The sequence below is a fragment of the Gossypium arboreum genome, chromosome 12, assembly GCF_025698485.1.
Source record: "Gossypium arboreum isolate Shixiya-1 chromosome 12, ASM2569848v2, whole genome shotgun sequence".
Classification (NCBI taxonomy): Eukaryota; Viridiplantae; Streptophyta; class Magnoliopsida; order Malvales; family Malvaceae; genus Gossypium; species Gossypium arboreum.
This window is the reverse complement of record NC_069081.1, coordinates 84,637,328-84,650,957: the sequence shown is the minus strand read 5'-3', so window position 1 is coordinate 84,650,957 and position 13,630 is coordinate 84,637,328. Positions and strand designations below refer to the sequence as shown.

Genomic DNA, 13,630 nt, shown 5'->3' with positions numbered 1-13,630 from the left:
TAGACGCAGTTACTACTTCAGGATTTATCTGATGAGGCATTGGGTGCCAAACTGGTGTGTTGGTTGGATCCATGTATTTGTCCGAGTTCGAGTAGTGTTAATAAGGGTAAATAAATAATAAAGTTCTATAATTGATATTGAAATGGCATGGTATGAGAAATGGAAGTGATATAGTGAATTGAAAATGGAATGTGAAATATGTTGTAAACACATATAATATATGAGTTATATACTCATGAATTGAATATGGAATCGATAATGCTATTGTTTAAATGAAATGTGGTTTGATATGTGAATAGCTATTTTTATAGCAATTGTGTAAATTGGGATATTGTTAATCAAATGAAATTGGATATCATATGTAAATTGAATGTAGTATGAAATGATGTGTTAATATGTATGAATTCAAAAGGTTGGCATATGATAGTTGTGATCTTAGTCATTAATATGTGTTTATAATTAAATTGTGCATTTTGTATTCTTTTGTCTGTAAATGTTTGGAATATAGAAATAGCACTGAGTTTTACTCAGCGTACGTTTTTGTTTTCTGTGCGCAAGTTAGGTACTTCTCTTTTGATCACCGATTCAGCATCCAACAACGATCCCGAATTCAAATGTGGTGATGCTTACCTTTTGTGCTAGCATGTACCTAGGATGTCTAAATGATAGTTATTTTGTGGATGGATTGTAAATGAGGTTATAAGTGTAATGTTGGTTTGGTATATATATAAACATGTGTTTGTGTTTGAAGCCATAGTATGGTACTGTAAATTGAACCAAAGCTTGATATGTGCATGTGAATTTAAGTTAATGTTTTAGGTAAATATGAGTTAGGCCAAATTGATGGATTTTGGCATGTTTATAATTTTGATTTGAATGATGCATTGATGATATGTTTTGATGATATAAATGAGGTACTAGTGAGGGTACACTAGTTACGCACCTAATATGATTGTTTTTGCATGTTTTAAATGTGTTTGATCGTGTTTTGAATAGGTTAAACAAATGGTTTTTGAGTTGCTTAATGCCAAAGCAAGTAGGAAATGATAAACTTGTTGTTTAAGGCACATTTTAGGTCCACACGGCCAGGTACACGGGCGTGCGAGGCCATTTCGAAGGGTACACGGCTTGGTACACGGGTGTGTGGCTTGGCCGTGTGACCCAAGTCAATGAGTTACATGGGCATAGACATGGGCTGGGACATGGCCGTGTGAACCCTACGGTTAAAATTTTTCTAGCTTTTACTAAAATTTTCAAATGTTCCTGATTTAGTCCTAAATTGTTTCTAAAGTGATTTTAAGCACTCAAAGGCTTTAATAAGGGACTCTATGCATGTTAATGATGAATTATGTTATGATTTTTTTGAAATGTTTGAAAATGAATGATTTAGATTATGGTTACTCGACAATACTCTAAAACCCTATTCTGGCGACAAATATGGGTTAGAGGTGTTACATAGCCCATCAATAGAGATCATATTACTTGGGAAACTCACATGAAAGATTGGATCGAATTAAATCATCTGAGACAATCCCTTGCAAAATGTACATTTAGATTTGATTGAAACTCTAAGAGGTTAGCTGCCAAGAGTCCACATTTGGTTTATTCTCTATTATTATATTGTAAACATGTTATAGTATTATTGTTTTAATGAGATTGTTATAGACCTTCTATGTTATCAAGTCTTGAACTTAAATCTATTTAAGGGAGAAACTTGTAAATGTTTTTATACTGAACACTTATGTTGTTCACATTAAGGAACTCTTCTTAGAGTGGAAACTATTAATAAGATTGATTGTGTTGTGGTTTTTACTTGATGAGTTCACAGGGGTGAACTTAGTGGTGAAAGTATTGTTTTTCAAGGTTTGAAAGTGAAAAGAATCATTACAAGGTGTGTTATAGGTTAGGATAACTTGTTGAAACTGTTGAAGAAAGTAAATATTTTTCATTGAGCTACGCTCCACAAATGTTGGGAAATCAAACTGTGTAAACAATTCCTGTGTGTTCTTTGTGTTTTCAGTTTCCAAATTTGGTGTTAGAGAAATGCCCACTTCCCTATCACTCTTTCAAGCACTTTGTTTTGTTTGCTAGAAACGATTTTAAAAGTTCAATGTAAATACCAAAAATATGTTTATAATAAATTGATCACTATTATCTTATTCTACTGTGTACATCCACATTTTTTTTTAAAGAAAAACTTTTCACCCATAATGAGTTGAAATGAAATCAGTAAAACAATCCAAATTTTATCATTCCTACTATACCAGGTTAGATATAATATTATTGTTAAGCAATTCAATTTAAACAAACAAATCGGGTTCAAGCTACATTTATGTATTTGAGTTATATATATATATGAAAATGTAAATCTGAAAGGATAGAAAACGAGTAAGAGGGGAGAGGAGAACATGAGTTATACAAGGTTGAGTGGCGATGGGATGTGATAAAGCGTCTAAAAAACGGCTCATGATCTTGCTTCAAGGACAGCAAGATCCCCTATGTAAATTGAGACTATTTCTTTGTCCTGATGAATGATGAACGAGTGGATGTCCATTAATGCCGTTTTATAAGGAACAAATAAAGGAGTTAGTTGAGGAAACAGGGACATCCACATAAAAATAAAAAACCAACAGAAAACTGTTTAATCCAACAATACCTTACCTAATAAAGTAAAACAGAGTAGAGGCGTCGGTCCTAATATTTTGTCTACATAGACATGGGTCTCGCGTGATGTGCCCAAATGTTTGACACATTTTATTTGACTAGAATTTATATATTATTTGTGGTTTTATAGGAACTCGTGTCTACATCAGAACTTTCCAACTAACATTAGCATTTTTTCCTTTTTGGTTATGCTTCATAGAAAATAGGAAAAATACCATAAACGTTAACCTAAATTTATATGCTCGAAGGTTCCCATCCCACATTTACCACTTATGAGCCCATGTATTTTGATCCCACCTCCTAATCTTAATGAGGCTTGAAATTTGATTTTAAAGCCCACATTTACCGGGCATGGCCTCGGTGTAAAATGGTAAATTGCCTGATTATTTGTTTGGGTACTGTAAATTGCGTGATTGCAACTCTGAACTCAAAAAGCGAAGACTATAAATATACAGACGACGGAATATAAAGAGGGAGAGGGAGAGAGAGAGAGAGAGAGAGAGAAGAATAGCATTTCCCTACGGTAAGACTTTTCCTCGGCCATCCTCTTCTCCATCCCTCCGATCCCCGAGAATTCGTTCTTTCTAATCTATACATCGATCTTTCTCGTTATCATTTCAACTGGCTCGTAAATTATATATATAATATACTAATAATATTTACAAAAAGAGAAAGAAAGAGGGGGAGAGAGAGGTGTATGGTTTTTTGAGCGGAAATGGGGATGATTTCGAGGGGAGTGATGCCTGTCTGCGGGAGTTTGTGCTTTTTTTGCCCAGCCTTGAGCACCAGATCTAGGCATCCCGTTAAACGTTACAAGAAATTTCTCGCCGATATCTTTCCTCGATCTCCGGTTTCTGCCTTTATCTTATCTTCTTTTTCTTACTTATCTAATTTTATAAGAATTTGCGTGGTCTTTTTCCTTACAAAAACAGCTTTTTCCATTTTATTTGGTAGGACGAACAACCTAATGAACGAATGATTGGTAAACTATGTGAATATGCTTCCAAGAATCCTCTTCGTATTCCAAAAGTACGCTTCTTTCACCGATGCTTCTTTTTTTCCACGTTTCGATATCCTCAATTATATGAAAGGTTGTACGCTAGAATGTAATTTTCAATGTACACATCCAAATGATCTTGATTTACCGACACCCTTGTTGGTTTTCATTTTTCAATGAGCCACTATCTCATACTTTAGGCTTTCGGCGTGTTCTCTTTGTTTTTGGTTCTATTTTATCATGATTTTCTTTTTATTTTTTGGTTTGATTTACTTATCAAAACCATTGGTGTTCAAAATCTAATTTTCAGCCTTCTGATTTTTTCCTTTAATCAGATAACAAGTGCATTGGAGCAGAAATTTTACAAGGATTTGCGAACTGAACAATTTCATTCTGTAAAAGTCATTATGCTTGTCTACAAGAAGTTGATTATTTCTTGTAAGGAGCAAATGTGAGTTACTATTCAGCTTTCTGAATGTGGAAATGCAATAAGGTCATAAAGTACTCAATAATTCAATTGCAATGACTCATGCTGCATCTAAATTTGCCAGAAAATTTAATTCGTTCATGTTTATGATTGACTTCATACCAGGATATTTTTCTGATAATTAAGATACGCCTTCCTTTCTTCACCTCCACTTAAGAGTCTGACAGACCTCATTATCAAACAGTTATTGGTTCCCACTTCACATTCTGGTTTCTGAACTTGAAAAACAGAGTTTTCTTCTCTAATGTATAAAATGCTTCACAATTTTCAGATTTTTCTCAATATATCTTAGGAAAGCGCTTTTTAATAATGTTTTCTGATTTCAAGTAAACATTTATTGGTCAATGGGAACCTTAAAATTATCACTAAATTTATGTCTATATGCACTAAGAAATGCATTGAAGTGCATTTCCAAAATTTGAATCATGATATTTGTAGTATATACATTTTAGACACACATGCACGCTTAGATACTGCTTTCACAGCGTAAGACTATATGAGCTGACCACCATTAAGGTTAAAAAAAGGAGTTGCTAATAATTTTTGTGAATATCATTAAGTGGTCAGTGTCTTACTTAGACAATTAAGGATAGCGTCATGCATACAAATATGTTGAAAAATTAATGTGAAATACGAAATGTTTTTTTTTTTTTTTTTTTTCAGATTATTGAAATTTGCAGTGCTTCTTTCTTGAGATTTTTGGAAACTATTGAAGCAAATCGAGCTTTAACAATTAAATATTTTTAGCTGTTTTTAAAGACATGTCTAGAACACTTAAAAGTGATATATGTTTGTTGTTATATACCATGTTACAGGCCATTATTTGCAAGTAGCTTTCTTACCATTATACAAGTCCTGCTAGACCAAACAAGAATGGATGATACTCGTGTGCTGGGATGCCAAGCTCTTTCAGTTTTCGTGAATAATCAGGTAGAAGCTGTTGATAGATTCTTGCCACTTTATAGCATAACTTTTTATCTCAAGTACTTTTCTATGGAAAGGTTGAGATTTTGTAATTCCACTGAAACCTCTCATGCTAATCTTTCACTATTTTTGACTAGCCAGAGGGACGGTACTTATATGTTCAACTTAGATGGGTTGATTCCAAAACTTTGTCTTTTAGCTCAAGAAATGGGTGAGGACGGCAGGGTTCACCATTTGCGTTCTGCTGGTCTTCAAACCCTCTCGTCAGTGGTAATTTTCTATGACTACTGAAGATTCTTGCCTAAGACCTATTGTTTTCTCATTGATCTCCTTTGGACTGATAGTAATATTAGTGCTAGTTTTCCTGTGACCATTTCCAGGTATCATTTCTTTCAACATTGAATCCTCTAATTACTTTTACATATGAATTTGAAATCCACTAGTGTTGTGGAACTTAATGGCCCTTCTTACTATAAGCATAAAGAATTTTGCACCATCATGATCATTGCTTGTTTAACAAGAACTATACCAGAAAGGAAAAGGAACATATTATGTACTGAATTTCAAAGTAATGGCTGCAGGTCATTGAGGATGTAGATTTTGTTCTTTTGTAGTTCATGTCACAACTAGTGGCTGAGTGGAAAGAGCATACAGGGATAATATAGATTCCACAGATAGGAAAACATCTCAATCCAATTAAGAAATCAGTAATTTATCCCTCTATTTTCCCATTATTTTTTCTCATCTCTCCAATTTTTTCATTCCCTCTGCCATATATATTTAAATTGTCTTTATTTCATTTACTATTTTATCCTCTTATTTAACAAACTTTATTTCTATAGCTCAATTTAATGTCCATGAGCGTCTTTGATCTTAATAATTTTAAAGACTTGGTGTTGCCTTATACACTTCTAACATTATATGAATTTTCTATTCTATTTCTTCTCTGTTTTAGCAAAGTTTGTTTCTATAGCTCAATTTAAGGTCCATCAGTGTCTCTGCTCTTAGGAATTTTAAAGAATTGGCATTGCCTTAGACACTTCTTTGTTATATGATTACACTCTGGTTTCTCAAGCCATTTTCTTTATCATTTGAAAAATTTTACCTTAAAAACACAAAGTTTCAATTAGTGTGGGTGTGACGGGTGAGACTTTAGAAGTTAAAATAGGTGCAAAATATAGTATTATCTATGGAATTGGTGATACAATAAGTTCGATCATATGTGAACATGGAAATAATCGAATCAATGGTTGCAAAAACTCAGATATCATCCTCCCTGCTTCTCTAGTCAAGTTTCCGTGTTCATTATTACATTGTTCAAAATGATTGACCCTCTTATTGTTTTGTTGTTTATATTATTAATAATTTTTATATATAATGACTTGTCCTTATTATTATATTTAGACAATTCACTTTACCACCACTAGGATAAAGAAGAATGAAAACTCAATAATCGGAATTACACTAATAATAGTAATAAAAGAGTTTACTTCTTGCACAATCTTGTAATTGTTCTTCTGACAGGTTTGGTTCATGGGAGAGTTCTCTCATGTCTCAGCTGAATTTGATAATGTGAGTTTTCTTTGGACCCTTTATCTTTCTTTCTAAATTATTTTTCTATGCATTTCTATCTCTTGGCACCATTATGTGGTATGGAATGCCATGCTGGTGCAGTATCATAAAATGTCATCACTAAATTGAGATAAGAATCGAGAGCTAGGTTCGAAGATTATGCTTCTTAACAAACAGGAACTGCTCACTTTGAAGGTTGAAGGTTGTTTAAAAATGAATGTTTTCACTCTTCAGGTGAGAAATTATGTTCGAGAAGAACAAAGAAGTGGATAAAAAAATCTCAGTGATTTAATGTAGAGTTCTAAGTAATTATTCTTAGTGAAAGCAATCACTACTATGTCTTTGAATCCAAACTAGAAAGTAGCATTAAGTAGAACCTTTGGCTTACTACGATGAGCATAAAGGCATAGTAACAGAAGCTTACTCCAAGTGAGACATTTTTGCCGATGGACCACTTTTGGTAATCAATGTGTATACAAAATCTCTATATATGCAAAGATTTTTACCTAAAATTGTTATACTACACTTGGAACTTAAAAGTTCAGGGAACTATATAAAATTAATAAAAACAACCTTCAAACCACAAGCAAATTTAAAACCTTGCAGGTAATGCTATCCTATCATAATCTGGTTGAAATAAAAATTTACTAAGTTGCTTTGCTTTCTGTGTGTTACTCACAATAATATTAGCCGTAATGCTATTTATAAGTATTTATAAGTACCTTCACTAGCTTGTATCTGTTTATTTGCCCCGTGCTTCAATTTTCATGTTCCAATATACTTTGTTTAAGGCTGCTTAAAATTTCCCCTAAAACACCAGGTTGTTTCAGCAGTCTTGGAAAATTACAGAGGTTTAGAAACATCAGATGATAATATCCATGAAAAGCAAGACACACAGAACTCCTCTGTTAAAGACAATTTCTCTTCCACAGATGCCATTACAACACTTTCTTGGAGGAGTATTGTGACTGAGAATGGAGAATTTAATGTGCCTGTGTAATTGCTCTTGTCGTCAATTTTCAATTGTTGTAGTTTCTGTACTTAGGGAATGCTTAATGGCTAATTTTCAGTCCCCTTTCCCCTGTTAATATTATAGGGAAGAAGCAGAAAATCCCAAATTTTGGTCAAGAGTTTGCCTGCATAATATGGCCAAGTTAGCCAAGGAAGCTACAACTGTCCGACGTGTCTTGGAATCTTTGTTTCGATTTTTTGATAATGAGGAACTGTGGTCTATCCAGGATGGGGTAGCTCTTTCTGTCTTGCAGGACATGCAGTTGATAATTGAAAACTGCGGTACTTCTTCAGTATTGATAGGAATCGCTGCCTTTCAAAACTACTTAAGCAGCTTTTGTCTCCATTAAAATTAATTGTCATCTTTTGAGTGAATTTTGTTGATTTTTGTATTATTCTACAGGGGAAAACACACATTTTCTACTGTCCATCTTAATAAAGCATCTTGATCATAAGAATGTTCTGAAGAAGCCCAGTATGCAGCTACATATTGTGCATGTTGCCACTTCCCTTGCTCAGCAAACAAAGGTTCAGCCTTCTGTGGCTATAATTGGTGCATTAACTGATATGACGAGACACCTACGGAAAAGCATACATTGCTCACTTGATGATTCCAATCTGGGTGCTGAGGTGATTGAATATAACCAAAATTTTCGAGCAGCTGTAGATGAGTGCCTTGTTCAGTTATCAAATAAGGTGACCTTGTTCTCCACCTTTCAGTAACTGGTTTATAAAGTGTTATCTTCGAAATATTGTTTACAGATCTGCAGTTGATGCAAATAAGATTTAAATTATAGGCAAGATAATTACAACCCCAACTTAAGAATACAATATCTTCATTATATTGTAGTTAAAACTTGAAATTCTTTTAAATTAAATGCATAACCAAGATACCTTGCAAAGGCAGGTTGGGGATGCAGGTCCTGTACTTGATATGATGGCTGTGATGCTGGAGAACGTGCCAAACATTACTCTTATGGCCAGAACCCTGATTTCTGCAGTTTACCGTACTGCTCAAATTATGGCATCTGTTCCAAATTTGTCATACCAAAATAAGGCAAGGAGACATTACTTCCAAGTATTTTAGTTATGTTGCAGGAGATTTCTCCTCTTTCAGTTTTAGTTCCTTACGTTTTTCTCATTCTTTCTAAATATGAAACCGTTTAGGCTTTTCCCGAGGCATTGTTTCACCAATTACTTCTAGCAATGGCCAATAGAGACCATGAAACAAGGGTTGGTGCTCACCGCATATTTTCTGTTGTTCTGGTTCCTTCATCTGTTTGCCCTTGTCTTCCTTCTGCTACGCCTTCTTCAAAAAGGGCCTCTAATTTGCAGAAGACACTCTCAAGAACTGTATCTGTATTTTCTTCTTCGGCTGCACTCTTTCAGAAGTTAGGCACGGAAGGTAAAGAAAAATCTGTAGACAATAAGGTTGGAAACATCAATGGTATTTCCATGCAAGACAGGTTGAGTTCTAAAAAGCACCATTCAACCATAAATGAAAATGGGACTGTTGGCATGGACAGTACAAAGCCCCAAAGCCCCAGCATTGTGAACAGGTTGAAATCAAGTTACAGCCGAGCTTATAGTATAAGGATAAATCAACAATCAAATACAGTTGAAGATGAAAAATCAACAATTAGTTCAGTTGAAGATCCAGTTATGTCTTCACATTCCTGCCTTTCAATCAGTGATGCCCAAGTTTTTTCCCTTTTCCTTTATCTGACATGAACTTTCTTTTCGTTTATCTACCCATGTCAGGCTTTACCTCTTCGATTAAGCAGCCATCAGATAACTCTCATGCTTTCATCTCTTTGGGCGCAATCCATCTCTCCTTTAAATATTCCTGAAAACTTTGAAGCAATTGCTCATACCTACAGCCTGGTGTTGCTATTTGCACGAACAAAGGTATTACATCCTTGGTGAGACCATGAATTAGAATTTATGATTGATTATCCTTTTTTTAATATACATTCTTAAGAAGTTTGTTTATGCTGTCTGTTTGCCATGCATCCATACATACATACTGACAAACAAGCATGCATGTGCACATGTGTGTTTCAGTTTATTGTAGTTTTGCAATATGATGCACTGTTAAGCAAAATATTTATGGCTATTGGTAAATAGTTTGGCTGGAGCAAGTTTTAAATAGTTTTCAGTCAACAATTTCTTGATGTGTGTGAAGTGGAATTTAAGGAAAGCGGTGAACGCTATAATATCCTCTTAGATTCTTGCTAAATCAAATATACTGGCATCATTGTAGCCATATTATTAGCAATGATATATAAATTGTTGCTATAGAGGATTAACAAATAAATAAATCTATAATATTTTATCCAAAAATGAGTGCTTGAATTTTTTGGATACAAAATTCTGATATTGATCAATCAAAGAGCTCCATCTATACTTTTTCTTTTCTCTTTTCCTAATTAATTACTTGAAGTCTCTTCCTCTTTAACAGTTTCTGTTTTTTAGACACCTTATCACTGTTTTGATTCAAGTGTTTTTCTTAAAATGCATTATGTTTTGCAGAACTCCTGTAATGATGCTATGATTCGAAGCTTTCAGCTAGCCTTTTCCTTAAGAAGCATATCTCTAGAAGGAGGTATGCCTTCGTTCTGAAGTGGAACATATTTTAATCCCTTACCCCAGTTTCAAGAAGCCTCTATTTGTTATTCTAAACTAGTGATATGACTGTAAACTTTATTTCTCCTAGCATAAGTAGACAGATTAAAAGTAAATAATAGAGATAGATGCAAATTTTATTCTAATTTAGCTCCACTAATACATTGGTTTTTCTTCTTATGATCTTCTTACGATGTTTACAAGTAATTCTTTCTATTTTTTTTCTTGACATAATTCACTAAGCAAGTTGATGTAGTGCTATATTAGATTGCTTGAGTAAGAACTTCAGAAAAAAAAATAGAGAGCAAATAATTCAAATAGAGGGAGAAAATTCAATTCTCTATTTTGTGTTTTTGGAAATACAGAAAAAGGTAAAAAAAAGAAGAGAAAAGAAAAGAAAAGAAAAAAGAACCATTTAGGATAATTGTGCAGACTTATATGCTTAAATTTTTTATGAACCTCATGGCTAATTATCATTTGAGAATCATCTTCTGGATCCATCTCTTCAATTGACAAATTCTTTTGTTTTTTGGTAGGACCACTGCAGCCATCACGTCGGAGGTCCCTCTTTATCCTTGCTACTTCTATGATCATCTTCTCATCGAAAGCCTACAACATTCCCCCACTTTTCCCTTGTGCTAAAGCTTTGCTTACAGAAAAAACTGTATGTGCAGCACTATTGATTCGGATTTGCTTGGTTTATTTTTTTAATCCCATTATATGGGCATGTCTCCTTGTCTTGTAGAAAATTTTGAAATTCAAAGCTTAGCTGACTTTATTCTTTTATCTGACCCTGTTTTAGATTGATCCATTTCTGCGGTTGGTCGATGATTGCAAGTTACAGACTACTAAAGATGAATTAAATCCAGGAAAAATATATGGATCAAAAGAAGATGACGAAGATGCTCTGAAGTCACTTTCAGAAATACATTTAGCAGAGAACCAATCTAAAGATTCACTTGCAACCATGATAGTGAAGTTTCTTGGAAAATTGTCGGATGTATGGTCTTTATATGCCTTAATGCAAATTAGTTGCTTCACACTAAGGAGTTAGTATGAACTACTAACATTTTAGATCATTCTGGCAGCAAGAATCATCCAAAATAAGAAACCAGTTACTTAGCAATTTCATCCCTGATGATGGATGTCCATGTGGAACTAATCTGTTCATGGAGACGCCTGCACAAACATATGAATCTGGATCAGCAGATAACCAATCTCCTGAAAAGGCAATTATTTTTCAGCTTCAATTGTTCTCTTTTCCCAGATCTCCTCGGATATCCTATCAAGTTTATAATGTTGTAATGCGCAGGTTGAGCCTCCATTATTCACAGTAGATGATGATACAATCAAAGGTCAAACAGGTGCCGAAACATCTTTGGCACCTGAAACTCAAAATCTCCTGAGTGTTCATGAACTTCTTGATGCTGTGAGTCATTTTCTTGTCTGATGCTATATGTTATTCTACTAGTATATACATAGAAAAGGGCAGTCACACTGAACTCTATTTGTTATCTATTTGCAGCTTTCAGAGACAGCTCATCAAGTTGGAAGACAGTCTGTGTCAGCTCCCCCTGACATGCCTTATAGTGAAATGGCAGGGAACTGCGAGGCCCTTCTGGTGGGAAAGCAGCAGAAGATGTCTGCTGTAATGAGTGCTCAACAGAATCGAGAAGGTTTAGTGAGCATTTCCACAAAGGAGGGGCAACCTCGTTCACATGCTGGTTCTGGTTTTTTGAAGGTACTAACCTGTCTAGTGGTTGCTTCAAATGTCTCTTATTCAAACACAACGTTTTTCCCTTTTTCCTTTAATGTTCTTTTCCTAAGTATTGCTGAAATAGGCAACAACTTTAATGATTGGAAAATTTTAGTATCAATCATGTTCCATAGCAGCCTTCACCTCACCCTGTCAGAGGGAGTTAAAAAAGTTCTAGAACTAAATAATGGGACCTCCCTTCTAGTGATAATTTCCTATAAACCTCTTAATTCAATAACCAGTCCCTGAAATGATTTGGATATGCACGATGTATGACCACCAGTTTTTCCATGGTTACCTCTCACATAGCCAGTTCATAGTTTTTCACTGTATGTACAGAGTCATACCCCATTGCCTGTGGTATGTTGGGAAAGATCGCAAGTTGAAGCAACATAGGTATAATTAAGGCTTCATAATGATGCCTCATCCATAATCCGAGCTTTAAGCGTCATGCACCAGAAGTTCACCATAATCACTAGCGGTTTAGTGCTTCATCACTTTGTTCAGTATATTCTAATAATTAGGACGGGCATTTTATTTTTGTTATTTCAGCCTCTCCTAGAATATGAACTTGTGTATTGATCTCTCCATATGATGGAGAATATGTTGCGTACCTAACATCACATATTTGGTAGTAGAAGGATAAGGAAGGATAAGTGTAAACCAGAATCCTACTGCTACCCATATTGATTAAAAAGAAAAACATTTTGGAATTGCAGGCTGAAAATCCATTTCTTGACGATAACATTGGTGCTGTCTCTTTAAATCAACCTGCTGGCGCTAATCTGATGCTTTGTGCAAACGAGCACCAACATCAGCCCTGCTTTCAGCTTCCTGCATCAATCCCATATGACAATTTCCTGAAGGCTGCTGGTTGCTGATAACCTAGAGAAAGAAGTGAAACTTAGGCTCAAGATATGGATGCACCTCTGTTTGGCCAGGGACCAACTAATTTTGTGATTTTGATGCCACACCAGGTTGATAGTTGATGGCTTCATTATCTTCTTGTCTATTCATAGAGTGTTTTCAATCTCATTTTTCCCTTTGTATCCATAAATTGATGAGACCAGTTGGGATGGCATTGCAGGGTTGACTTTAAGTGCCCCTTCATGAGAATTGTACTTTTACTTGTGTTTCATTTGAAACCAAGGAAGGTTCGTTCTTGCTTGCAGTTGTAGAGTTATTTCCATCTTCCTTTTGACAGATCAAGGTTATGTAAAGATTGTTAATTGCAAAAAGAACGAAAGAAACGCTAAAATAAATAAGCAAATACGTCTTCTATTCCATGGAATTAAATTCCACAGGGCGTGAGTTAGAGTTTGTTTGATTGTGCAAACTCAATGCCTGGTCCAGGACGTAAAGCTGGTGTGATCAGCAACACCATAAATATCTTATTTGGGCGAACAAGAAGAAAGAATATATATATATGTGTACACAACATTTGAGTCCCTAGGAAATGGAATCTGTCATTTACTGATAAACAACAACTCAAAACGTATGTAAGGTTATATTAGTAATTAGGTTTTAAGAAAAATAAAGTCATCCATTTTGTTACTCTTTTCCTATTTTCACAGTTCTAGGAAACGGTTCTTCT

The 13,630-nt window shown here is 34.7% G+C and overlaps 1 protein-coding gene across 2 annotated transcripts; it reads left to right on the top strand.

Annotated features, from left to right (window-relative positions):
• The first annotated feature begins 2,910 nt into the window (after positions 1 to 2,910).
• LOC108461760 (protein SEMI-ROLLED LEAF 2) lies at positions 2,911 to 13,332 on the top strand. Of its 2 annotated transcripts, XM_053022538.1 has the most exons (20): positions 2,911 to 3,514; positions 3,619 to 3,693; positions 3,997 to 4,112; positions 4,964 to 5,078; positions 5,214 to 5,342; positions 6,597 to 6,644; positions 7,465 to 7,640; positions 7,741 to 7,937; positions 8,059 to 8,351; positions 8,563 to 8,712; positions 8,823 to 8,888; positions 8,991 to 9,314; positions 9,417 to 9,563; positions 10,188 to 10,260; positions 10,817 to 10,944; positions 11,083 to 11,280; positions 11,369 to 11,509; positions 11,593 to 11,709; positions 11,806 to 12,021; positions 12,756 to 13,332. In XM_053022538.1, exons 1-20 carry the CDS (start codon positions 3,380 to 3,382, stop codon positions 12,915 to 12,917), a joined length of 3,006 nt encoding a protein of 1,001 aa, XP_052878498.1. In that variant the 5' UTR covers positions 2,911 to 3,379; the 3' UTR covers positions 12,918 to 13,332. The 2 variants fall into 2 exon arrangements, with proteins under 2 accessions (XP_052878498.1, XP_017617181.1); XM_017761692.2 differs by having other exon boundaries at positions 8,823 to 9,314.
• Positions 13,333 to 13,630: the final 298 nt, after the last annotated feature.

Excerpts from the sequence above, each read along its gene's own strand:
- LOC108461760 (XM_017761692.2), top strand. The coding sequence starts at position 3,380 with ATGGGGATGATTTCGAGGGGAGTGATGCCTGTCTGCGGGAGTTTGTGC. Across the intron at positions 7,938-8,058 it reads GTTGATAATTGAAAACTGCG|GGGAAAACACACATTTTCTA; the intron begins GTACTTCTTCAG and ends ATTATTCTACAG. Across the intron at positions 11,281-11,368 it reads TTCTTGGAAAATTGTCGGAT|CAAGAATCATCCAAAATAAG; the intron begins GTATGGTCTTTA and ends TCATTCTGGCAG.